The sequence below is a fragment of the Sceloporus occidentalis genome, unplaced genomic scaffold, assembly GCF_023333645.1.
Source record: "Sceloporus occidentalis isolate IW3139 unplaced genomic scaffold, rSceOcc1.0.p SCAF_1, whole genome shotgun sequence".
NCBI lineage: Eukaryota > Metazoa > Chordata > Lepidosauria > Squamata > Phrynosomatidae > Sceloporus > Sceloporus occidentalis.
The window spans coordinates 198,855,501-198,883,304 of NW_028316981.1; the positions used below are offsets into that span (position 1 = coordinate 198,855,501).

General features: G+C 40.3%; 1 protein-coding gene across 4 annotated transcripts in view; it reads right to left on the minus strand.

Moving 5' to 3' along the window:
- The window catches only part of PALM2AKAP2 (PALM2 and AKAP2 fusion), a 320,690-nt gene that overhangs the window by 181,030 nt on the left and 111,856 nt on the right, over positions 1-27,804 (minus strand). For all 4 annotated transcript variants that reach the window (XM_089488588.1, XM_089488587.1, XM_089488592.1 and 1 more), the window contains exons 4-5: positions 9,023-9,137; positions 4,628-4,649 (exon numbers count right to left, since the gene is read on the minus strand). In XM_089488588.1, coding sequence (XP_089344714.1) covers positions 4,628-4,649; positions 9,023-9,137 — 137 coding nt within the window. The remainder of the gene's footprint in view (positions 1-4,627; positions 4,650-9,022; positions 9,138-27,804) is intronic.

Here is a 27,804-nt window from a genome sequence, read left to right on the forward strand (position 1 = left end):
TGTGATAATATGCATCCCCCCCATTCCCATTCCCATTCCCTTCCCGTTCCACTCCGTTCCTGTTCTCCAAGCTCTGTGCAATAAACTTAAATAACAATAGGTTTGAGTGTTCGACTAGGACTGTGGAGGCCAGGGTTTGAATCCCAGCTCAGCCATGGAAACCCACTGGGTGACCCTGGGCACGTCACATTCTCTCAGCATCAGGGGAAGGCAATGGCAACCTCTCTCTGCAGAAACCTGCCAAAAAATCCCCACAATAAACTCGCCTTACAGTTGCCGTATGTCAGAAATGACTTAAAGGCACTGAACAACAACACACACTTATAAAGAATGAGGAAATCTAGGATTGATTGCTTTATTCATTAAACCAAGTGTTAAACCAGAATTGTAGCAATATTACATTAACAGATAAACATTCTGGTAAAAATGTCGAGATGTCTCTTACAGTGATTTTCAATTGATGTATGGTGCCTTTAATTTTGTTTGAAGAAGGCAATCACAGAACACACTGTTCAGTAATGAACAGTACAGTAAACTGGCTAGACTTTGATTAATGGGCTTCTGGTGTTCCAGTTCTTATCTCCTGGAGCTGTACTTTCCTTCTGACAATTAATCTTAGTTTGCTGTGAGCAAGAAAGCCTAAAGCTTGGGTGCAAATCAGGCAGCCAAGAGTTATTGGACTACTAGTTGTAGCCAGTACAGCCAATGGTGAGGAATACTGGGAGTTGCAGTCCAACAACCTCTGAAGATCTGCATGATTCCCACCCCTGTCACACTGTATTATATCAATACAACAAACAGTAGTTTACTAACAGAGAAGGTGAATCAGGTGAATTATAAATGGAGAACCTGAAGCTAAAGCTAAATTGTATCAGGATTATGGTGCTGCTGCTGTTCTAATTATTATTATTATTATTATTATTATTGCTTTGGTATGCAAATTTGAACATTCTAATGAACAAACATCTCTGTCTTGTATATTATAGGCTGCTCACAAAAACAGAGACACAATGCCATTCTTTATAGCACATCAGTACATACTGCACATCACTGCACAATGTCCAGGAACAGCTGTCGTATGTTTTACAAGGTCTCTTGCCTTTAGCAAGATAACTCCTTTTTGCAGTTATTCTAAGAAAACTTCATCTAATTTTGCACCAGTCTTGACTCAAATGCTTATAGACAAATTAAAAAAACAACTCATCCCATCCCCTGTTCTTTCTAGAATATTAACCTGTGGTTAGTATTATGGGTTCATGAAAGAATGATGTATGTGGCTTACTGGAGTCTGTAGCAGATCTTTTAGACCCAAAACTCAGAACTTTGGTGTCTTAACATATTCTGTAGCAGTACATGTATTACAAATCAGCCCCCCTTCCCCCGGCTGACTTCTAGACATTTTGGACTACAATTCCTATCATTCCAAGCTAGCATGGTCAATCTTCCAAGCAGCTATCTGATGAGTGACAAAGATTTATTTTCAGATAAATGTATTTAGTATTGAGGTCTTAAATAAATCTTTGGATCCTGATCTGAGCAAACTGAACTTAGCGGTAGCCATACGACTACTAGTAAGTTCAATTTGATCACATCAAGATCCAAACATTTCTTTAAGACATTTATATTCTGCTGCTCTTAGGTATGTGTAGGACTGGGACATTTCTCTGATATGAAGGCAATGAAATCAAAGACAAGTTTGCTGTTGGCCTTAAGGGCCTTGGGAAGGTGTTCCCACAACCATTCCAGCCGAATTATTTTAAGGCACAGTATGTAGAGAAGGTAGAACTTTAGATTGAAAACTGTAGTAGAGTAATAGCAAATCAAAACTTCATTATGGCACATGGGGGCATAACCCATGGGCTGCATGTGGCAGTAGCTGGGAAACATGCCTGTGCACCTACTTAAGGCCCATTCACGCTACCTTTTAACCTGGTTTTGAAACCGATTCTTCCACGTGAAGTTCATATTGGGCCCAATTCTGTCACAATCCATGTCGAGGCTTGCACAAGGAAATGCCCCTTAGCGCGGGCTAACGAGATTTGGGCTAAAATCCATCTTTTCTGAAAAGACTCAGGTTCTGCGAAATATGAACTTGCCCTCAATCATGATCGGGGCAAATTCAGGGAAGGATTAAGGTCAGAGGGCGGGTTGAGGGCAGAGCATTCCCTCCCCTCATCCGAGGGGAGGGGGAGGAGGAAAGAGCCAAAGGAAAAAGGGGAATCTGACAGGAGGCAAAGGGTGACAGGAGACAAAAAGGGGGTGACTGACGGGGTCAATTCAAGGCAGGTCAGGGGGGCCAGAGCAAGCCAAGCCTCTGCTATCCATCAGGGATCTTTTCCCTTTTATTTTTATTTTTTTATTATTATTTTTGCCAAAAAATACGCATGTTTTTGGCAATAGATATATAGATATACAGATATATAGATAGAACGTGAGCAGGAGGAAGGGTCAATTCAGGGCAGGTCGGGGGGGGGGGGCAGAGCAAGCCAAGCCTCTGCTATCCATCAGGGACCTTTTCCCTTTTATTTTTTATTTATTATTATTATTTTTCTCTGTCTATGCGCATATTTTTTGCAATGGGTAGATCTATATTTAGATCTGGCTTCCTCTGGAGCCCTTTGCAAGAAGAGTACTTTGCAAAAACCTTTTTTTCCTTTGGAATGAATGCTGCAATGTGAATGCTCCAATGCAAATGTTACAATGTTTCTCTTTCCAATTTGGCAAATTGGCAAATAGATACAGCTTTTGCTACTGTCTCTAAAGAATTCAGGGGTAGCCTAGGGAAAGAAAAAAAATGCATCCTTTTCTGACATTCCGAGGTGAGGAATCATTATTATTATTATTATTATTATTATTATTATTATTATTACCTGTGTATGAGGCATGCTGGGGTGGCAAGGGAGTGGGATACAGGATACAGAGATGGCACTAGCTTGCATTTTGGGGTTGAAAATGGGGCCAAGGGAAATCATAACCTGCACTGACCCAAATGCCCACAACACCCACACACACACCAGAGGTTTTTAAATTTGATAAATGGTGCCTGGTCTTTTTTTTAAAAAAAAGGAGGGGCGGAAAGCACACTTCTGATGCCCCAATGAGTGCTGCAAACGTCACCTATGACCATCACGGAACTAATTTGATTGACAGCCAAGCACCTTCACCATAAACCCAATTTCTCCCAAGAGGGCATTTGGGTTAAAACGCCCCTGATTGGTAGTCAGCACTTGCTTCTGGAGGGATCTGGGGAGGGAGAAACCGAAGCTTCCCAGTTCCTTCCAGAGCAATGCTGCCAGTGAGAATGGCCCCTTACTCTCCTTCTCCAACTCTCTTTCTATGATGTTTCAGTGCAATATAAATAAAGCATCATAATAATAATAACATGGTTTAAACCTGCCCTCCCTGCCTATTGTTGTCATTTTGCCAGCAAGTAAAAATATTTCTGTTCTGACAGGCTTTTGGGAATGGACTACAAGGGCTTTTAAGGATGTGCTGTTCTGCTGGTTTATCTCTTATCTTTTAATAGATTTGTTTTAAAGAAGTTTAATTCTATGTACTATTTATCTGTATTTTAACAATAATTTAAAAATATTTTTATTCCTGTGTTTATAAATGTTTTCTTTTAATTCTTGTAAAGTGTTGGGAGTCCTAGTATTGCAACATGGCAGGAAAGAAATATAATAGTAATAGTAGTAGTAGTAATAGCAGCCGCCACCATCACCACCACTGTCATTTCCACCACCACTATCTTATGTATGTGTATGTCTGTGTGTGAAACAGAAGAGAAAACCTTCATTCCCCACCTTGTGGTCTCCACTGAGATTGTTCTTTCTCTAATGCTATTAGGAATGGTAGTAGATTCCCCCATCTCCTACTAATCCTGCAGCAACCTCCCATCCTCCTGCAATCTGAGAATGCTGGTTTGTTGTTGTTGATTTCCAGCTTCAGAACTATCTGCAGAGCACAAAACTTTAAAGTAGAATGTTGGGCTTGGGAAAGATCTTGTCTCTCCCACCCACTTGATCCCACTTGATCACTCTACCTGAACTGCAGCGGTAGGCAACCACAGTACAGGGCAATTTTCTACCTCACGATTCTTTGGGACTGTGCCAAAAAAGCAGAAACAAAAGACCAGAAGCCCTTTCACACTATGCAAGTGTAGCACTAATGTTCCAAGTTAACTGCCATGGCAACAGCCTACAGAATCTGGGAATTTGCAGAGGAGGGAGAGGTATTTAGAATTCTCTGCCAGAGAGCTGTAGAGTCCCACTGAATCACAAGATCCAGACTTTCACAGCTTGGATCCCTGGTAATTAAAGTGGAATCATAGCACTACAATTGTGTAATGTGAAAGGGCTCCAGAAGCAGCCAGAAAGTACTCTATTCATTGTTAATAATAGGGGTATTTTGTGATGCTAGACAGTGCAGAGTGGCCCTGATACCTATTTAAAAAGTGACTTACTGCTCCTGAAGGTTTTGAGGAGAGGCAATTCATGGTTTTACTTTGCCAGAAAAAAAAGTAATGTACGGAGCTCACTAGTGGAATGGCCAACAGCTGCTCTCGTTGTGTCCTCCCATATTACTACCAATAACACATATGTCAATGGCTGAAGAAATAAACACTCACCTCCATCTCGATGTGAGAAACTCTGAAAAGACAAAAACATTGGAATCAATTGGGTTTTACAAGATCTGTATTTCTATCAAATTCCCACATGTTCAAATTGATTTGCATATATTCTGTCAACTCTACTTGCTATTTCTACTAGTATGATTAATATTAGTACTTCTTACAGTAGTCCCATAAAGTAGAAGTGGGAATTTTTTTTTTGCCCACAGTGGCCACAGATAGCAACAAGTGGCTGAACAAAGGCTACACATCAATGGACAGACATACAAGTGGTCTGGGACCTGGGCTCCCAGGTTGTGGTTGTTGTTATTGTTATTCATGTGTATCCTGCTTTTCTCCCAATAATGGAATTGAAGGAGGATAACAACATTTTAAAACAATACAGATTAAAAACACTACAAAAGTTAAATGAAAGTATAAAATATACAATTAAACAATCTTATATTAAAACAAAAATACTAAAATGCATTACAAATAATAAAAACCCTCTATTTGTTGTTGTTGTTAGCTGCCCTCGAATCAGTTCCGACTCATGGCAACTCCGTGGATGAGACATCTCCAAGAATCCCTATCCTCCACTGCCATCCACAGACCCTTAAAAAACTTCAGAACCAGTACAACAAAGCATTAAAAGGCCAACCTCCAGAGTTTGTAAAGGCCTGGCAGCACAAAAATGTTTTAACCTGCTGTAGGAAGGAGACCAAGAAGGGGCCCAGCCTGGCCTCTCTAGGGAGGGAGTTACAAAGTCTTGGAGCAACACTGAGAAGGCCTTCTCCCTTGTTCCCACCAAATGAACCTGAGAAGGTGGTGCGGCAGAGAGGAGGGTCTCTGTAGATGATCCTTAAACCCTAATGGGCTCATACAGGGAGATACAGTTCTTGAAATAGCTTGGACTCAAGCCAAATGAGAAACTAGTTTGCACACACCGATACTCATAGCCTCCCTCAGCCTCTTATTCAGATATTACTTCCCCATATCCTACAACTATCCAAGTTTTGCAATGACAGTCCAATTAATCTTGTGACCCACTTTTTCAGTTGTTTTCAGAATGTCTCAGTTTCTTCTCTTCTTGGCCCAATTTCCCCCTTTGTACTCAGCTTAATTCAGTTACTTTTTTCAACCACTTCAATTTCAAATTTCAAGGAAGCAGTAGATATGATGAGGTTTTATTGTGGTTCATTGCAACTAGGTGGAACTTCACTGTCACATCCTCACTGGGCTCACACTGTTGGAGTTTGTGGCAGAACTCTCACAAGCATTATTTAACACTGAATCCCAGCCTAAAGTTTTAACACCTTATCCTTATCCTCCAGGAATGGTCCAAGATATTTTCTTTCCAGAGGTGAAGCACAAGATAATGCCATGTGTTTTTGGGCATGTGCCATCAGGTTGACTCATGGTGACCCCATTGAGGATTTTCTTAGGCAAAGAATACTCACAGGTGGTTTTGCCAGTTCCTTCCTCTGAAATATAACCCACTGCACCTGGTACTCATTGATGACCTCCTATACAAGTAATAACCAGGGCTGACCCTACTTAGTTTCCAAGAGTGGACAGGAACTGGTGCTTTCAGGGTATTCAGGCAGTCCATATATAGAATTTAATTGGACTGGAAACTGAAACTTAACTGGACATGATCCTCTAGCTGTCCCATTTTGGCAGACATGGGCCTGAAACAGATAAGCAGATGGGGGTGGTGTCTGGCCACTCTGAGGGCATGGCGTTTAGATGATGCATGCCCCAGAGCATCCAGAAGGCAGCCCAAAACCAGCCCCAAAAGGAGTGGATGTTTTCCGCTCCTTGCTATGGCCCATTTGGGACCATGGCAGGAAGTGCCAACAGGGCCTCGGTGTCTGTCCACTGTGGCCACAGGGTGATTGGGCTGGGAGTGGCTTCTGGATGCCTCTCTGTTTCACCCCACAGTCATAATTAATTCCACCTTTTCAGCTGCTTTTAAAATGTCACAGTTCCTCTCTTCTACTCTCCCCATTTGTCCTCAACTTTCCTCAGTTGCACCAAACTGAGTTCAAAGTACAAAAATAGTATGCATTCAGTTATCTCAGAGAGGGTGGAATCTCAGAGGACAGGAGGGGTGGAATCTTACCCTTCCCAGTAGGCTCAGGCAAAAACAAACTGCTTTTGCCTCTCCTAATTTGTATGTTTTCCTTCATGAATAACTTCTGTCATTTTGAAAACACTCTAATGTTGCTTGGCCACTCATGTCCTGGAGTTCATCAGTGAAATGTTGAAGAGTATCCTTCCCCATTATACCTTTCACTTGTCTTTGGCCTGTTACAGACAGCCAAAATAAAGCTCCTTCGAGTCACAGTGGAGGTATGGTGTTTCAATGATGCATGTGTCCTAAGAGTCCAGAAGCCACACCAAAGTCACGCTCCAGTCCTTAGGGCTGGAGTGTGGCTTTGGTGCGACTCCTGAACTCTTAGGACGCATGCATCATTGAAACACCATATCTCTACTGTGACTCGAAGCAGCTTTATTTTGGCTGTCTGTAACAGGCCTTTCACTGTTTCCTCCTGGGGAAAATGTCTCTTTCACCTAGCCTATTAAAATAAGCTGATAGCATAGGAAGAGAGCTCTGTTTCTTCACTTGGAAGTCATGTTCGTTCCATACTAGGGTGAGAGAAAGTGAAACCTCTTTTCCACCAATCATGGAAGCAATCCTCAATCAAAGCAGTTTGGTAGATGCAGAATACCCAAAGAATGCAGGAGAAAGTATTCAGAATCAGAAGTAGAGGGCCAAATTTAAGGGGTGGGGAAGACCCTTAATAGCCTTCAGAAGAGACCTACAGTCTGTAGGTTGCAGAAGTCAGCCAGCACTTTTTTGAAGTAGGAGAGTTTCTGACTTCAAAAAATGGCTGGCAGAGCAAGGCTTCAACTCGGGATGCATCTGGATGGTGGCATCGGGGCTAGATTAGTGGCAATAGGTCTGAAACATCCAGGGGCATCCTGAACTGAATGTGGAAGAGGTAAACCAGCTTATTTGTGCATGCGATAAGCTCCCTGACAGATGAGAGAATGGCTTGACTAAGGCCACAGGGTGCATTCATGGCTGACCTTCATAAAACAATTCTCAGGGTCAAAATACACAATAGGGTAGCATGCAGCTGATCCTATCTTCATTTCTTCACTGCCAGATTATATGACCTTAGTTCATACAGATCTTCAACTGCACGAGATTTGTTTTTCTTTAGTCTGAAAATGTTTGGCATGCTAGTAGTGCTATCTCACTACAATGTTATATTGTGTCACTTACCAAATTGTGGAGATTCTTATGAAAAACCTTCATCACATAAATAAGTGATTGTACGGTTCAGTATTCTATGAATGGAAGTCAGCATGACAAAGTGGTTTGAGCACTGGATGATGACTCTGGAGACATGGGTTTGCCTTAGGATCACCATAAATTAGAAATGACTTGAAAGCACACAGCAACATGAATGGGATCGTGAAAAAGTCACCAGAACGTCTGTAGTCCTACATAGTTCTACATCTATGCATAATTATGTACTGTGCAGTGTATCAGGATTTTGTAAAATAATCCATGTAGCAACTAGATTTCTGCCTCAGTATGCTTAAAAATTGTTGTTGTTGTGTGCCTTCAAATTGTTTCTGACGTAGAGTGACTAAGGCAAAACTATCATGGGTTTTCCTGTGGCTGAGATTGTATGACTTGCCCAAGATCATCCAGTGGGTTTCCATGGCTGAGCCAGGAAACTGAACCCTGATCTCTAGTCATATTCCAATGCTCAAACCACTACATCACACTGTTTCACTTTAAAAAATATTTAGTGTTAATTTTATGATAGTGCTGAACAGGATATAAGAATATTTAAATAAAATCTGGCCTACTGTTCATTAACTCTAAAGTAGCTATTGTAGCTTTTTAATCTTAAACCACTTGAAATCTTTTAGGCTGCAATCCCACACTTCTTTCGGAGTCATTCCTATTAAGTTCAATAGGGTTTACTTCTCTAACAGCCACCTGTAAGAGTGCATTGTTAATATGCACTGCTTTGAAAACTCCTGTTTTAGTGAGCTGAAAGCATTTACCATTTTTGAGTCAGCTTCCAGACAACTACTCTAGACATCTGGACAGTCAATATAGATGACTAATGCCAAAGGCACCTGTTGAATTATGATACACTGACAGATTGAGAAGTGCAGTCTGTTTTTTAACTGACTATTTGGACATCAGCCTTACTCTGCCCTTCTGTATACCTCATCTATCCCAACTTGTACTACGTGTCAGTTGCTGGAAAGAGTTGGTTGAAAAAAAGTAATTTAGCAGTACTGGCATCATCCCCATCAAGAGCAATGATGCATCTTGTTTCAATATTTCTTAAATTCTCTAAAATTTATTTATTGTCTTACCTTTTGCAAGTCCTCAAAGGATTTCTCTGTCTCCTTTAGTTTCTCCAAGATGACTTGCTCTTTGGCAGATATTTGGGATTCTTCGCTTTCTAGCTTTCCTATTTCTTGTTCTAACCTGGGAAATATATTAAAGAACATTTTACTAATCTGGGGAAATCATCTGTTAAGGTATCTATTTGTGTCTATAGCTGCAAAAATAAAACCCAGCTTCTTTCTCCATCTAGATCTTACAACCATCTCAAGATCCAGAGCAAGGGTGGTTTTAAAAGGCAATAGATGTACCATTGATTTGTAGCTGGCTTAGAATGTGTATTTATTTATTTAATTTGTATCTCCAACTTTCTCACAATATGGGATCCAAGTCTGTTTACAATCTGAATTAAAACCAAATAAGTTTAAAACTATGGCTAGTGGCCATTAACAATTAGTAACAAATGAAAGAATCTATTACATTACAAATATACATTTAAAACAGTTTTAAAAAGGCAATTAAGATATAAAAATAATGATAAAAAATACAATTACAAATTCAACACTGCCCAGATTAAAAGACCTTCTGCACCAAACAGTTACCACGCAAAGGCCCAGAATGGTTGGATGGAAGGATAACAATTTCATAGTTTACACCTGTGGTAGATTCTGGTATTTATTGCTATAATTCTCAGATTTGCTTACAATATACAAATAATGTATCTTTTGTCCTGGAGTATTTACCAGCAATTCCTGGCACCAATGCTCTGTTTAATATGTCACTCAAGTGGATTTCTTTTTAATTTAAGTCATTTTGGAAGAACAGCAAAAAAAAGTGTCTCATTCTTTTCTTTTCCTTCCTTGAGTTATAGTGCTATAGAACATCATTGAATGGACTGAGAGCACATGGATGTGAGAACAACCACTAAACCCAAGGAACTATATTTTGAGAACTTCTGCTGTTTTAGGGGTTATTTAGAAGGTGAAAATAATCCAGGATGAATCTGGGTTGAATCTCTGTTGTTCCCATTCATCCCAAATGCATTTGATTAAGTTTTTTTGGGGGAGGAGGCTGCCAAACCCTCCACATAACCTGGGATAATTGATACATTTTTTCAGAGATTTTTTTAAGATTTGCATAATGTATGAGCAACCAAACTCACAGAGATGTGAATTACAAACCCACAATGCATTGTTCCACTCAAAAAACCAACAATGTCTGAATGACCCCTTAGACTAAGGTAGTGGAATCTCTGCTTACCATAGAATAGGTCTGCACAACATATGGCCTGGGGCCCGTATGTGGCGCACCAAAGGATTTTGGGCGGCCCACAAGGATATGCAATGATTTCAAGGCTCCTCCACTACTTCCCCTCCTCCTGAGAAGGCCAGGTGCAGGAGGAATTGGAGGACAGGTAAATGCTCATTCTGCAAGCCCCCCTCCACCTGCCCAGTTTCCTGTGTAGGTCATCCACCAAGGTGACCAAAGCTGTCACTGTTCCATAGCCGGGCCTGAAACCAGATTAAAATGGATCTAGATAATCCATTTAAGACAGAAACTCCTGGAGTATGGAAGCAACCACAGGTTCCAAAACATTGATCTGTTTAATAAATGAATAAATCTGATTATTCATTATAGCAGGATTGAAAGATGGCTTTTTAAACAAAGGTCTCACAACTGCCTCCTTTAGACAAGTTGGAATACTATCTTGTATCGGACATCCATCGGACTCCATATAAAAGCTTATGATGATGTTCCAGTCTCAACTATGATGATGATGATGATGATGATGATGATGATGATGATGATGATTACAATTCAGTGGCAATTCCCAGAACCAGAACCAACATTTCATCCCTACCCAGAGGGTGGGCTTTGTAAAAAACGAATATGTTGCAGCAAAAATCCCCTAAAGGATTTGTATGGTTCCATACTTGTGATTCATACCAGACTCCTCCTATTTGCTGGATGTTGGGGTGGGGGCACCAAAAGCCCCTCACAATATTTAAAAAAGAAGTCTTGTCCATATGGATCTTACAATCTCCAGCACCAATAGTGAGCAAAGGTACTGAATAGATCTAAATGATGATTGGCTATAATTGCCTATAGTGACATGAAATCTGAATGAGGATTGGCTAAATTGACAATCAGGTCATCCCCCCAACCCCATTGGGACTGGAGGCTCCAACTGCATGAAAAAACAATATCACAAGAATACTAGTAATAAGTGATGTTCTCTGCTGTGAGAACTCTTGCTTCTTTATAGCAGCATAGAAGAGCCCAGTAGTATAGAAGTGTGCTGTTCTTGTTTTGCCACCATTACAAACTCAGAAAGGATATCAGAATTGATCTTAGCATTGGTTCACTTGTATCTAGCCTAAGTCACTCTAGTTGCTGACCTAATCATTTCATTGTTTTCAGCAGCCTGCAGTATGAAGAGATGCCTATGGGTCTACAAAGTTCAGATGAGAACATTTGAGAATGATTGTACTGATGGCTCAGATCATCTCCCCATGCCAGGTAGTAACCAAGCCCTTACCAGGACAGGTGCCCAATCCTCCCAGAGAGAGACCAGGGATCCATCTGGATCCACTAACTTCTAGCAAAAGACCATTGACACCGGCTGAGCTTCAAAGCAACAGACATTAAAACAACCCTGATTAGTTATCAGTCTCTTCATTATCATTTTAATGAGCTATCCAAGTCATGACAAATGTTTTAATTTTCTGTTTCCATCTCATTTTGCTAACTTTAGGAAAAAGAGAGTAATTAATGATTATGTCCTTCTGCTATGTACAAAGAATGTCTAGAAACCTGACTGTAATATGGAACATAAAAATTAACTTGTAAAGCATATGTGTAACTCAGCAGAGCACTAGGGTAAACAACCTGAATGACTGTTGGCCTTTCTACCCTTCTTTCCACTTGGAATAAAGCCTCCATAAACATTGTACTGTACAGATCCTTCCTTCCTCCTGACCTGTCTATAACAGTCACTGGACACCTGAAAAGAAAGTGCTGTATTTGTTCTTGTCTCCTAAGTGCCTCCTAAGTTGACCAAATGAAATACTACATTCCTTAGACGGAAAGGCAATTGCAAAACATGTCCGTTAGGATAGCTACGTCCACAAAAACTCTATACAAACAGGCATATTTAAATAGTACATGGAGTTAAAAGTTATGGCCTTCACCCTGAATACCATCTTGGGATATTTCCATATCACAAGTATATAACTGAATTATTCCAGAGACTGGGAATCTAGTTTTATCCCCTCTGTAGAAGATGCATATAAAGACTTTATATATCAAGCAGCATTTGCCTGCAGTGGAACCTTTCTCAGAATATGCTTTGGTTTGGAAGTGACATAAATCCTCTTAGATGGATTCTGCCTTCCCAAGGCTCATTAAGCAACTGAGGCATCTAGTCTTTTGCCTTCCCATTTCATCCAGCTTAGCTGCTCTGGCTTAAGGCTTCTGGTGCTGTCTTCAAAGCCAGGATTGCTTCATTATCTACTTTTCTACTTGTCTCAGAGAGAATACAACCACATTGTGAATCCCCTCCCCCTTTTCTCTATTCCTTACAGAATTGGCCCTCTTCTATTTAATAAATGGGAGGGACCCTTTTTGAATCTGCAAGGATATATAGGCAGATTCAAATGCCACCTTTCTGAATATGCATGTATGTAGAACATATTGTGTGCACTGACAACAGATGGACCAGACCGAACCAGGAATGGAATCATGGAATCTAGACATTCAAAATAGCTCCAAATTACAAGCATATGTCAATAAATCAGATATACTGTGAGCAACGTATTCATGTAACAAACAGGAAAGCAAGGCCAGCATTCACCAGAGTCAGTCTGTTGACTGAACAGCTTCCATAGACAGAACTGGGACAAGGCTGATAGCCATTTTGAACAATCCAAACTTATTTGAGAAGATGGACACTAGCACAATGTTGAATTCAGGCACACATATTACCCTCCCTCCCTCCCCAAAATGAATTGGAATTTTAATATTAGCACTCACTGTTTAGACTGCTTATACATAAAACTATTTTATTTATTTATTTATTTATTTATTTATTTATTTATTTAATTTCATTTCATTTCATTTCATTTCATTTCATTTCATTTCATTTCATTTGTATGCCGCCTTTCTCCCAGAAAAGGATCCGAATCAGCTCACAATTAAAAACATTTTAAAAATCAATTAAAAATATCAAATCAAATAAAAACAATATAAAATTACATACATTAAAACAACAATACCCACCCCATATAACATACAGCTCATATATAAGCCATCCCATGATTACATATTAAAAGCCTGCTTGAATTCAAAATGTTTTTGCTTGTTGACAAAAGGCACGCAGGGAGGGGGTCAGCCTAGTTTCCTATAGAAATGCATTCCAGAGGGTGGGAGGAGCCACTGAGAAGGCTCTCTCACGTGTCCTCACCAAGTGAGCCTGTAATGGTAGCGTGATTAAGAGAAAGCCTTCTTCTGCAGATCTTAGGGCTCTAGGTGGTTCGTGGGGGAGATATGGTCTTTCCAATAGTCTGGACCTAAGCTGTGTAGGGTTTTATAGGTTATGATCAGCACTTTGAATTGTGCCCGGAAATGAACCAGTAGGCAGTGAAGCTGTTTCAACATGGGAGATATATGCTCTCTATAACTGGCCCTCATCAGCATTCTGGCTGCGGTGTTTTGAACCCGCTGAAGTTTCCAAAGGCAGCCCCACATAGAGTGCATTACAGTAGTTCAAATGGGATGTAATCAAAGCATGTGTCACCATAGCTAGATCTGATGTGTCAAGGAATGGGCACAACTGGTACACTAGTTTTAGCTGTGCAAATGCACTCCTAGCCACTGCTGAAACCTGGGCATCCAGGCTCAGAACACACCCAAGCTGTGAGCCTGAGATTTCAGGGGGAGTGTAACCCTGTCCAGCACAGGCAAAGTCCCTATTCCCTGATCTGCCTTACGACTGACCAGGAGCACCTCTGTTTGGTCTGGATTAAGCTTCAATTAGTTTGCCCTCGTCCAATCCATTACTGAGAAATATCAGCTCAGTTCTAGTTCCTGGAATATAGGAAGTTGCCTTTTATCAATTCAGGCTGTTTATCCTCCCAAGATTGCTGTCTTTTGCTTTGACTGACCTCAGGTCTCTAGAATTCAGGGTACAAGGCTTTCTATTACCTGCTATCTTATCCTTTTAGCTAGACATACCAGAGGCTGGAAATATCATGAGAAGACATGACTCGCTAGAAAAGATTTCAATGCTTGGTAAAATGGGAGGCAGCAGAATAGCCCACATTATAGGTGGATTGGTTCAGACAAGGAAGCTGGAGCCCCAAGTCTGCAGAAATTGAGCACACCTGTTGATAACAGCATGTCTTGAACATCACTTATTCAGAGGGTCACCATAAATTCAGTCTGAATTGATGGCAATTAACAACCACCACAAACAGATGACCAATGGCAGAGGCAAGATTTGAAACAGGGATATTAAGATTAGTAGCATGGTGTAAACCCTGTGCTACACTAGTAGAATAACATGCATTCATAAAAATAAAATTAAATTAAATCAAATTAAAAATCCAAGACTGGAAGTGCTATCTTCTAATTTATGAATATGATGAAATATTTTTAAATGTCTCAGCACCCCTTTCTTTTTGAAGCCATTAAAATTGATCTTGATAAAGATTTGGGAGAGCTATTTAGCATGGAGGGCCATCCTGGGAAGTCTAAGCCTCAGGGCTATTGCTCACGTTCATACGTGATTAATGTAATAAATATAGATTCCTGTTGCTACTTCATTGATCTTAAACCAGGGTGCTAAGGCAGAATTTGTAGCCAGTTCATCTGTAATTCTATCTTTGTTTGAATTATCAATTCTAAGTGCTGTAGGCAATGATGAATTACAAGTTGTTTACATTAAGACTGATGTTCAACCCCCCCCCCCCATCTTTCTGTCTTAAGCAAGTATGAAAGCATATACTGGCGGAATATGAGGTTAATTGGGTTTTTTTTAAGAGGTCATATCTGCCTTCTTTGTTAACTTACATCTGCTGTATATATTTGATATTGCACCGGTATTTTAATGTCTGGAGCAGGGAAAACACTAGTGATTTTTAAACATTAAGGGTCTGTTTCTTTACATACTGTGTCCTATGAAAAGAAGAAGGAGCAACAGGATGTAGAAATAATTTAAAGGAATTTGCATCATATCCTTTTGGTATAGGCCAGAAATTTGTAATAGAAAGCAGCCCTTTTACAAAAGGAGTTTTTAATCTCTAATGAAATAGAGTAGCAATTATGAAGCTTGTTTTCATACATAACAACAAGGGAGCAGTCCTCATCGGTACAATTAAGGGTGTGACTAGGCAATAAAACTGAAATCAAAATGCACAACCTTCAGTACGCCATGGTCTTGAGTGCTGACACAGTGCATCATGTTTTGTTCAGAGGCATCATTAGGAGGGTGTGAGGTGTGTGGGCCATACCTGGTGAACACCACTGTTCCCCAAACATCTGTCTTTTGGTAGAAAGGGGCTGCAGTAGTCACCTGAATCCCTTTAAAATTCTGAAGGAATAGTGTGAGTGGAGCAAGGCTCAATGGGAGGAGAAAGGAGAGGCCTCAGGTTTATAAAATTTAAAATGTAATTTAAAAAATAATTTTAAAAATTCTTTTAAAATTTCTTTAAAAAATCACCTTACCAAATTTCCACTTTAACCACATGGCATGTACATACATTTAGGTTGTGTGTCTGATATTGGAATTTAAAGGTAGAATTTTAATTTTGCTAGTTATTTTGCTCACAACTATTACCGTTACATTCAGTAATGAATGGGAATTATGACTTATGCATAATATTAGTACATTATGTAGAGAGATCTTGTAGCACCTTTGAGACTAACTGAAAGAAAGAAGTTGGCAACATGAGCTTTCGCAGACTAAAGTCTGCCTCCTCAGATGCATTTCGCAAATGCATCTGAGGAAGTACACTTTATTCTATGAAAGCTCATGCTGCCAACTTCTTTCTTTCAGTTAGTCTCAAAGGTGCTACAAGATCTCTCTACATACTGATTCTACAGACTAACACGGCTATATCTTTGAGTAGTACAAAAACATTATTAAGGATTCTGTATGGTAAGGTCAATGGTGGAGGTGACACCATAAGTCACCGCACTGGGTGACACTAGCCCTAGTGACATCTCTTGCTCTGTTTTCATTATTCAAAGGCTTTTGTTGCCCAGGTACATCAATCTAGAAAATCCTAGGGCTGTTTCAGCCATTACACGGCATCAACCCCAGGCTCAAGATAAAATGCATGTTAAAAAGGCAGGTACATCCAAATTCATTCCCTCTTACACCCATGGTTTCTAAGCATGAATATTTTGGGGCATGAACAACCTAGGGCTTAGTTGCAAATAGTGCAGAGAAACCTGTAAATTCTATGGTGTTTCCTTTTTTTAAGGGGAATTTCAGAATATGTGATCTCAGTATAACTTCATCTCCAGGTATTTTATCTTGCAGATAAGGGAGACAATTTTTTAAAATACAAATTCAGAATGAAACAGAACAGCAGCAACAACAAAGGCATTTCTAAGGCAGATTTCTTTCTCTTGTTCATACACTTTGTCTCCATTGTCTCCACTATTATAGATCAAACACAGAGGAGATGCAAAGAAAGATGTCAGCAGCATCTTCCAATGCTCATCAAAGAAATACTAGGAAAAGCTGAGTGGCCTTTGACATGGAGAGAGCACAAATTGTAAAACCCTTGACTTTGCTTTGCTTGATTTCTGTGAACCAAGATGACCTGCTGCAAAAGAAGAATTTGGGACCTGCCTACACCGTATTTCAATTTTTTGAAAATCAAATTTAAAAAGCATACAAAAAAGGACAACCCCCTTGTGAATATGCACAATCTCCAATCTTGCATTCAAGTTTTACAAATTAATCTATTACAGAGCCTATCTGCACAACCAATTTATTATCTGTTGAATGCAACTTTAACTCTGGCAAAAGCAACTCTCCCAAAGAATTTTGGAAGTTGTTGTATGGTTAAGGTGCTGCAAAGTATCTTAGCTTCCCTTACAGAACAACAGTCCCAAAAGTGCTGAGGCAAAAGCGATAGTTAATTAAATCAGATTTGCATCTGGGTTGTAGATCTCCCCATTAATTTCTCCTAATCTTTCATTAGCAACACTGTACACTAAAGAGGTCTGAATTTATAACACAAAGGAAGTTAATTAAATTGAATCAGAGTGGTAAAATGAAATGAATTTTTATAAATAAATAAATGTCTAATTTTGAAGCATATATTTTCCCCTTCAGTTTTGAAAAAAAAAATGCTAGGAGGGAGCTATGTTTGTCTATTGCAGCAAAATCTACAAAGGCCCACATCAAACAATCAATATTGGATTTGCCTATTTCAATGGTTGAGTCTAGTTGAGATTAACAATTGCATTAAGGGCATGATATCTTGTAGCACTTTAAGACTGATATGTTTTATCTGACAAACTTTTGTGTATTCCACCTTACTTCATGTGATGGAGTAAACTGCTTCTCATTAAAGATTATGCCAAATAATATTTTGTTTTTTAAAATAACATTTGTATGTTTGCCTTCAGATTGTCTGCCGATTTATTGCAGCCCCATGAATTTCATAGGATCTTAAAAACTAGATTGATTTCTTTCATTTATTTCCAAGTAAGTATCTTCATTGGCAGTATCTCAGTACAAAATTGTAGGGCAAAAAAGTGTTACATTTTGACGAACAGCAGCAAAAAGGTAAGCTAGCTTGCTGTTTCTCTTTGCATTAGACATGACACCCAGATGTTACTTAAAGAGGGTATGGAGCTGAATTCGAAATCCTAATTAATTAACCTTGCAAAAAGAAGACTTTCACCCCTTTTCATTCCTTTATGAATGGCTCACACATGATCGATTGCCTCTCTCATCAGCTGGTGTATGGATGTATCCAGCTGCACCACCAACACTGAATTGGTTGAGTTCAGAAGCCACTGGGAGGGGGCTATGTCCTTCTACAAAGCAAAAAGAGAAGTCTTGCTCTCTGTGGGTGGCTGCATCCTCCACAATGCAGATGCACAATGCAGAGAAAGAAATACTCTTGCCACCATCTGTTCTTTTTCATGGCCATTTCTTTTTTCCCCAAGAAGGTGCCTTGGTAGGATGTCCATTAGTACAGGGTTACCAGATGTCACCATAAAATGTAGGACATTGAAGAAATGGACAGGGCATTGCAAAATGTAAGTTAAAAACAGTAATATAAATATAAATTTATTGCTTATGGTTTATTTACAGCTACATTACACATATTGTATTTTATCTTCCTTTTAATATTTTTATTTTATTATATTTTATTACCCTGTCCTCACTGCAAATAGGAGGATAGGATAGATCCTTCTAAAGTTATTTTCTTTTCTAGGAGCAGAGAAGAGGTACTAGTCTGCCCAGACGTCCATCACTACTTAGAATCAGTTTTGTTTTTTCCTTATCAACAGAGGCCAAGGAATTAACTTTCTCTACATCCCCTTCTAGAGACAAAAAGATTATTCCGCACTGTTTATCTCCTAGTAGAATAATGGATTTCCTGATGCTTGGGAAACCCCTGGAGAGATGAACAGAGGTGAGATACTTCACAGTTTGCTCCATTTCTCAAGGAATTATTCTGTGCAGAATCACAGTAGGTTTCTTGTGCAAAACCCAAATTTTTGGACAGAAAAAGTGCTTGCTCTTTAGGAAACAGTGTGTTTTGTGTAGAGAACACTTTTTCTTGCACAGAGAACACTTTTTCTGTGCAAAAAAGTGTTTTTCCCCCCACAGAAAAATCATGTGCTTTTCTAGGCAGTACACAAAGTACAAATACCTCTCAAATCTTTGCTTACTCTTACAGCAGGAAGAAAGTGATGGAGACCTTTTTTCCCTGCATGTGAGGAGGAAGAACGTGAAAATGTACATTCCTTCTCTGACACATACTGACTGGAGAGTGGGTGGCCCCATCATAGATGACTCTGGATATATATAGAAACAAAGAGAAACAGCTGAGAATCCCAAACTGCTAAATGTGACACAGTTTGTACACTGTTAAGCATTCCCTAGTTTGAGAAAGTTATTTTTTGACATACAAGTCCCAGATTAATCTCCAAGACAGCTAGATGGAGAATATGGGACCGTGTGTGTGTGTGTGCATGTGTGTGCAGTTTTCATAAAGTAACTTCTAAAAGCTGCACCTGGGAGCTAGCAATACCGAATTAAACCTCTTTTGGGGGTGAAATAGCACTTATTATTATTATTATTATTATTATTATTATTAAAATCCACTTATTTATAGACACACAAATTTTGCATGGGTGGAATAACCAGGGACATAGACAGGATTTTGGGAAGGGGGGTCCAGACTAAGTGCCACCATTATAATGGGGCTTGGGTGCGGCGACGCAGCAGCACACACCATTCATTTTATCTAACGGAAGGGGGGTCCGGACCCCAAGAACCCCCCTCCCTTGGCTACGTCCCTGGAATAACCCCTTCTGATCTTGTTCACCACATGCTGATAGCAAATTATTTTGTGTGTAATGCTTTCAGCATTGGGGTAGGACTCCAAGAGATCAGGGTTCAAAACCTTACTTGGTCATGGAATTCTGCTAGGTGACCTCGAGTAAGTTGTTTGTTGTCGTTGCCATTGCCTCCTCCTCCTGCTCCTCTTCAAATAGTTATACCCTACTCTCAAAAGATCTCAGCATTCTTACAAATAGCATTAAATAGTTTAAAACAGTAAAATAATTTAAATAAGCTAAATCATATTAAACATCAGAATGAGATAAAACAGATTTAAAAGATGTAAAAGTACAACAGTATTTTGGACAAATCGCACTCTCTCAGAGTCAGAGGAAGACAATGGCAAAACTCCTCTGAAAAATTATTACCAAGAAAACCCCATGAGAGATTCACCTTAGGATTCCCAAGTTGAGAATGACTTGAAGGCAAACAACAAGTGTGTGTGTGTGTGTGTGTGTGTGTGTGTGTGTGTGTGTGTGTGTTAGAGAGAGAGAGAGAGAGAGAGAGAATCTACTACCAGTGCTCCTCTTAATAGCCAGTGGCTGACAACTGCCCTTTGCCTCTTCAAGGGCCCTGAGTACAATGCTACATGAATATGGAAGCCACTTGGAAAAGAAATGACAGTCACTATTATTTTTATTTTATTTTCACTAGTGGAAGGCATGCCTCATTGGAAAAGACAATAATGTTAGGAAAGGTGGAGGGCAGCAGAAAGAGAGGAAGACCCCATGCCAGATGGCTAGACTCAATTAGGGAGTTCACTGGCATGAATCTACAAGATTTAAGCAGAGCAGTGGAAGATAGAGGAGGCTTGGAGATGTCTCATCCATAGGGTCCCTATGAGTCAATGATGATTCGAGGGCAGTTAACAACAACAACAAAGTAGAGGTGAACTTTAGCTGCTGTAGAATATCACTGCTTGCACCTAAACATCTGCTGATGGATTTCAGTCCCCCCACTCCCTGAACTTTTCCTTTGAGATCTTTTGATTCAGGCAAAACAAACAAACCTACAGCAGCAGCACACAGATAGTGTGGTAGCCCACACTTTCAGCCAGCTCACAGCCCGTGGTATTCTCTCTCCTCTCTCTATGTGCAATATATTAAATCAGAGCACAAATGACCTCCTCCAAATTCTCCAACTTATTTGTGAGCAGAAAAATGCATGTGGGCAGTGGGGCTTTATAGCTTCATTCATGTTGTGGAAAGGCCGACATTTTTGCCAAGTGTTTGCTAGTGAATAGAAAGAAGACAAGTGTTTGTCAGAGAATTGAAAGAAGTTTCTTTTTCCTACTTTTGGAATATATTTGGGGGGGGGGGGGAATCTCCCCTCCTTGAATAAAGGTTGCTTGTTGGTACAGAGGAAGAAAACAAGGGGTTAACGGAGGAGGACTGGAAGAAGCAGAGGCCAGATGCATTGCTTCCTGTGTAAAAGGTTCATGGATCTGCATGAGACTGAAATTCTCTATCTTATTTATTGTGGTGATATTTAGGGTGGGGTGGCATTTAACCAAGCCCTCCCAGTCCTGTAACACTGAGGAGAGCCCAACTCTCTCCCCTTGAGAATTTATCGGAAATCCTCAATTCCAACAGGAAGCTCTGTTCCAAAATGTTTGCTGCCCCACCTCTATTCTGAAATGTGTGACTTCTCAAGATTGGATTTCAGGCCATCAAGAAAAAAGGAATATCCCCTAATGACTAAGGATCTTTATGATTCTCTTGGTGAACATCCTAACAACGAAGCTCACAGCAAGCTATAAACAGGACCTGGTATCCAACAAGCACAAGTTGGTCCTGTAGCTTGGGAGCAGTCAGTAGGATCTTTCCTATTTTTTGTTTGAGCAGAAGATCCCATAGGGTAGCACTAGTAGCTTTTGAAAGCTTCCTCTCCAAAGAGGTTTGTCATGTGCCATAGCACAAGAGTCTGTGCAGGCCCTCTTAAAAAAACAAAACAAAACGATGTCCAAAGTAGTGCACTGAACTAATAGCTTGTAATTACACTTACAAGAAAACAGCACAAATAAAGCAACTTGTTTCATGGAGGCAAACATTTGTCAGAATGGCAAATAAACCCTTTTCAAAATCCTGACTGAGGTGGTGGAAGCAACACTGGTAAATATCAAGAATAATCTAATACTTTTAGCTATGGACAGTTTTCATCCTGATTTCTACATTTTTCAAGTACAGTCAGCCCTCTGTATCCACACATTCTTTATTTATGGATTCAAACATCAACATTTTGAAAATATTGCAAGAAATAGACGTTCCAAAAAGCAAGCCTTGATTTTGTCACTAAGGGACACCAATGGTTAATGGGAACTGAGCATTCAGATTTTTGTATCCACGGGAGGTCTTGGGGCCAAACTCCAGTGGATACCAAAGGCCCACTGTATATGCCAATGTTTACCAGGCCGTGCTGATAAATATCTATAATAGGTCCAACATTTTCCTGAAGTATACAGGCAAATCTCAGTTATACCCAAGTAGCGTCCACAATTCAAAAAACTGAAATTTAGTTCACTCGCCACCATTTGCTAGTAAATGATGACATTTACCAAGAGAATCTAGAAAATATCCAGAATGAAAAATTCATTAATTCAGGAGGTGTGTCCTGTGAGAAAGTACATTATGTAAACAGGACCTACTTCTTGTTTAAGCTGGCCTCAGTCCATGTGAGCTTTATAGCTTGACAGACATTTCTTTGTATTTTTCAATCTCTCCTTGAGAATGTCAACATCTTTGTATCTCCCATGGGGACATTATATTTCAGGGCTTGAAAATCTCTTGTTAACACTCTATTTAACATGTTGAAGGGTATTCTCAGCACTTTCCCACAGCGAATGACTTTAAGATTTCATTTATCTGTGGTTTTAAAAAAACTCCAACTGATTTTATTGCATAGCTACAAGCACCATCACTGGAGACTCATGTGCTCCCATTCCTGGAAGTAATGTGTCACTCACTGTCAGGAAGTGCTGACTCTATGTGTGCCTGCCCTATGTAGTAAATCACCCAAGTCATCCTCCTGGGCTGGGTGGAGGATCAAAAGGCTTCTTGCTTCACCTTGTGATTCCTAAACTTTGATTTAATCCTGATTTCTTGGTTTCTGAATTTTTTGTTTTTATTTTGGTCCTTTTTTTTTTTGGCTTGCTCCTTAGCTTTGCTGCCTGGTTTGGCCTTTGATTCTGACTTGCCTGGTCCTGAGTTCTGGTTTGCACCACAACCTTGCCTCCTGGTTTCTTTTTGATTTGGAGTACTGGCCAGTTCCTAGCCTCTAGTTTTTAGCTTCCATCAGACTAATAACTATACAGCCCCAAACTTCACCCCAGCATGTGCACAACACATATTTCCACATTTTACAGATGAAAGCCAGCATATATGTGGCTGAGCCATGTCAGAGTGTGGTCAAAAGGTTATGTTAGGCAACAAGAGGCAAAAGTTATTAATAAGGAAGAACACACAAAACTATTATTTGAAGCAGAGAAACCCTAGAATTTATGAGTTAGTTTAGGGCCTCATTCCCACTACAAAATAAATCATTTTTGAGTCAAATCAATGAAGTGATTTAGCGCTGAATAGATGTTCATGCTATTCGAACTGCGATCAACCCTACCTGTTTCAATTTAATCCACTTCGCGTTCACATTCAGCAATGGATCAATTCAACATGGAGTCACATCACGGGGTGACCCCACCACAGGGAACCAATTGAGATCTGCAGCCCGTTTATACTTGCACTGAATCAATTCATTGCAAAAGAAGCGGGGAATGCCATGAATCTGGAAGAACTGGCTTAAATGGGTTTAGCCCTGGAGCCCCCTCAACAAACCACACCAGAAATTTGGTGCAAGTGTGAATCAGGGCCATTCAAACTGGTTCAGATTGGTTTGCAAACCAGGTTATTATGTAGTGGGAATGAGGCCTAGGAAGGACAGGACTCCACTCTCTCCTTTCTTTCTTGTTAAGTGAGTGCAAAGTACTTTTGTACTTCAAATTCACTTTGCAGCAGTTGAAGTAAGCAGAGGACAAAGCTGGAAAGCAGGAAGAGGAGGGAGAAACCAGGACAATTTAAAGGCAGCTGAAAAAGTGAGACAGCAGAGGAGTTGTGAGGCTGCCAAATTTGGATGGTTTGAGGATAGGTTACAGCAGTGCAGGTGCTCATACCAGGTCCATTTGCAACTGCCCCATCACCTGTCACAGTATGTATGTTCATTTGGAAGGGGAGCACTGAACTTTAGCCCCAAAGACTAACTTTAGCTGCACTATGAGGAACAATAATATACCTAACTGTTCATTATTCATCTTCATCTCTTCTAGATCAAATGCATTTGACAGTTTCTCAAATAATCTCAGTTCATTTGTATGGGTAAATGCCCCTTCAGTTTAGTCAGAAAACATAATCTGTATGTTGAGTCAGTAAACTTCTCTGAGTACCATATGCAGGGGATTAATAAAAGTGAATTATCATAACTGTAACCACAATGGTATATTTGCGAAGGGATCTGTTCCGCACAAGAGCTCAGTTTAAGAACTTGTTAAGCTGTTTGCCCATCCATCTCCTGCCACAATCTAAACCTTTAGCAGCTGGTTCTTCCAAAGGGTTTCCTCATTTGTTTTTCCACCTGTACTTCAATGTAATTTGTATGTGTGTGTATTTTTAAAAGGTTGCATTTGCTTTCTTCTGGTTGCCCAACCCTATTCCCAGGAGCAGGTTCATTTCCTTTTTTAAGGATGTAAATAGTTTAGATGTAAATATTATTCTTCCTCAAGTTTGTCTATTGTTCAGAAGAGCTGGACGTAGACAATGAGTCTATGGAGCCATGGCCATAATATTGACTGTTTGTTGATTTGCACTCCAAGAATTTGTATAGGCCAGGACACCTACTTGAAAATAAATAAGCCATGAATGTATGGAAGACACGTTGAGGCAAGACAATAATACTGTTTTTATTTGATACTGCTGACTATTTTCTTTCATTAAAATTGTTGTTCTTCGATTGTTTTGTACACAAACACTGACCTTGGGTATCGTTATGTTATTTTACTCTTCCTCCTTCTTCTTGTTTTTCTATGCCTCCAAGTCATTTCTGACTTAGGGCAAGCCTCAGGGGAAGCTATCCCAGGGTTTTCTTGGCAAGATTTATTCAGATCAAGTTTGCCATTGCCTTCCTCTCAGGCTGAGAAAGTATGTGAATTTCCATGGTTGAATGGGAATTTGCACCCTGGTCTCCAAAGTTATAGTCCAACACTCAAATCACTACACTCCCGTGTCTCTGTTACGTTACCCTTTATACCATATTATTGGTATCTATACACAGAGAAACAAAACAGCAATTGTACTTGAAGTGGTGATTTGTACACAGAACCTTTAAGACCAATTAGTTCTTATTTTTGCATGAGCTTTCATGGATATAAACCCATTTCTTTGGATATAGTACCAAGTGATTTTAAGGCTTTAGGCATACCGCATATTTACACAGTTGTGGGAGCAGAACAGAATGTGAAGTGAAGAGTAACTCTGCACTCTCACCCACTCTAATTTCCTTGCAGTGTTTTTTCCCTCCAAATTTCCTCCATGGATACTTTAAGGTCAGTGACAGAATATCTGGGGAAATGGGGAATGAAATATCCACCACCACCCCTTTAGCGTGTTCCTCCGGGTTTGCCTAGACAAAAGTAGAATAGGAAATCTCACATGAAGAAATGTCAATGGTCATGGAACTGACCACCCAATCCTTATGCAGGTTTACTCAAAAGTAAAGTCTACTGCATCAATAAATTGGCCTAAATCCAAATGTTACTTCTAGACAGAAAATCAGTGGGAATTCAGCCCAGCAACACTTACATGTGTTCCACTGATTCAGCAAGTCTACCCTAATTGGGACTAACCTTTAGGTTTAGGCCAATGGGATATACCTACATCATTAAATACATATGTATGATTATTGTGGCTACATAGTGGGACTTTGGTATCCGCAGACTTGCCATCTGTGAATTTGACCATCCACAGACGGCAAGCCTGCATTGTCTCGAATGGTGGCACATGCATGAAGCCATGCTGCCACTGGGGACAACTGAACTGAATTCTGTCTGTCTGTCTTCCTTTCCTTTCCTTTCCCTCCTTCCTTCCTTCCTTCCTTCCGTCCTCTCTCCCCCCCTCCCTGCCTCTCTGAGGCTTCTTCCCCAGACTTGGCTTCAGAGGCAGTTTGGAGGCAGAGGCCGGAGCACTGCCATTAAGGACAGAAGTGCCTAGACACTAAACCCCAACATCCCTTGCCACTAGAAAGTCTGGCTAGGTCTTAAGGGAGTTGCAGTCCAAAAATGTTTAGAGAGTGACATGTTCCTCAAGCCTGATCTACATGGTCTTGTTGTTCAATAATTTATCAAAATTGGGTCTGGGAACCTCTGAGATCAGAAATACTGGGTTTGGAAGAACAGCAAAGTAGTCTGAATTAGACCAGATCATGATCAGAACTTGGTATATCACATATGGAATATGTCATCAAAATATCTAGGACTGCCAAGTTGGATATCTCTCCATTGAAGAGTGGAGAGTGGGGGCATGAAAGACCACCCAGTTCTGTTCATGTCACCAGCACCCTCCGCACCCCTCCCCTCCCTCTCCATTGACTGTATTGAGAGGGGACATCTGCGGCTTGGGATTTGGAAGGGAAGGTTGGACAGGAACCTTACTCTTGTGTGACAGAGCTTTACTGTAGCACATTTTATTCTTTAATCTACTCATGATCAAGGTTACAGGAACCCCATTTGGTATCAACCAACCAACCCTAACAATATCTATTGTGCTATGGGGAGATGTTTGGGTAAGCCATGGGTGGAGCTAAGAGTGGGATCAATAGGAGACAACCTAGCTGATCAAGCCCTCATATTGGTTGATGGCCAGAATGCAGCTTGTATTGGTCAGACAAGTAGAATAGTAACCAGTTAGAAACATGAAGCAACCATCCCCCCCCCCTACTGAATATGAGTAGTCAGAGAAAAAAGTCCAAGACAAGGGTGGGTCTCTCTCGCTCGCCATGGACATGCAGAGAACAGCCCTCCCTGAGTATCAACAGCAGCATCCTGCCTCCCTTCCGCCAACCTGATATCTTCCTTAGAGATTTTGTTTGTACAACAAACTTGCATTACGCAAGGTAGCATGTGACAAGCGCTGCTTGAGAGAAAAGCTATTTCATCCCAGTGGGACAATAATTTCAAGGTTATTCCAAGTGCTCTTGTCCACAGCAAATCAAGCCAATCAGGAAGCTCCTTGATTCGTAGACTCTGTGCTCCATTTATTGTGTTCCACCCTTCAGTGTTTCCTGCCATTGTTCTTACAAATTTCTCTTTAAGTGAATGTGATGTGTGCCGGATCTCTGGGGTTGCCGCCCTTACCTTCGGTACAGGGAATTTGAGGGTCTATTAAAGAGGAAACGAAACAGAAAAAAAGAAAAGAAAAAGCTCTTGGCTTCACTTAGGCTTCAGTTTCCCAGGGCAGAGGGGGAGTCTGGGATGACAGATGGGCAGTGATAAATGCAAGGAAGAAGCCAGGCTAGCTGCAGTTATGCCTGCTTTCTCATGCACAGTGCTCAAAACAGCTGGAATTGAAAGCTGGCTGTCAAAATTGAATGGTTGTGCTGCCTTATAAATCAGAGAGAGCTTAAAGGATTTTTAAAGGTTTTTTTCCTTGTTAGAGAAGCGTCACAAACTGACATTTTAAAAATATGAGTTGCTCTCTCACTATGAGCCCTTTCATACCGCATCATTTTAGCACTATGATTTCACTTTAACTGTCCTGGGTCCACCCTATGATATGTTGGGATTTGTTAGTCAGGGAGAATACCAGGTGCTATAGGCTATATTCCAGAGGAAGGAACTGGCAAGAACACCTCTGAGTATCCCTTACCTAAGAAAACTTTATGAAATCAATGGGGTCACCATAAATTGACTGGTATGTACATGTGTACATTTAGAATTCTCAGCCAGAGAGCCCTAGTGCCTCTCCAAACTCAAATCCCAGGATTCCATAGGATTGGAGCCATGGCAATTAAAAAATGGAATCGACAAGTGATAACTGTATTGAATGAAAGCTCCTGGCTTCTCCCTCTTTTTGTAGCTATCTCAAAAATGTCACCTCTGCTTTACAATTTTCATTTCACACCTACTTTTCCCCTTATGACTCCTCTCTGCACAACCCAGTCCTGAATGTGCATTGACAG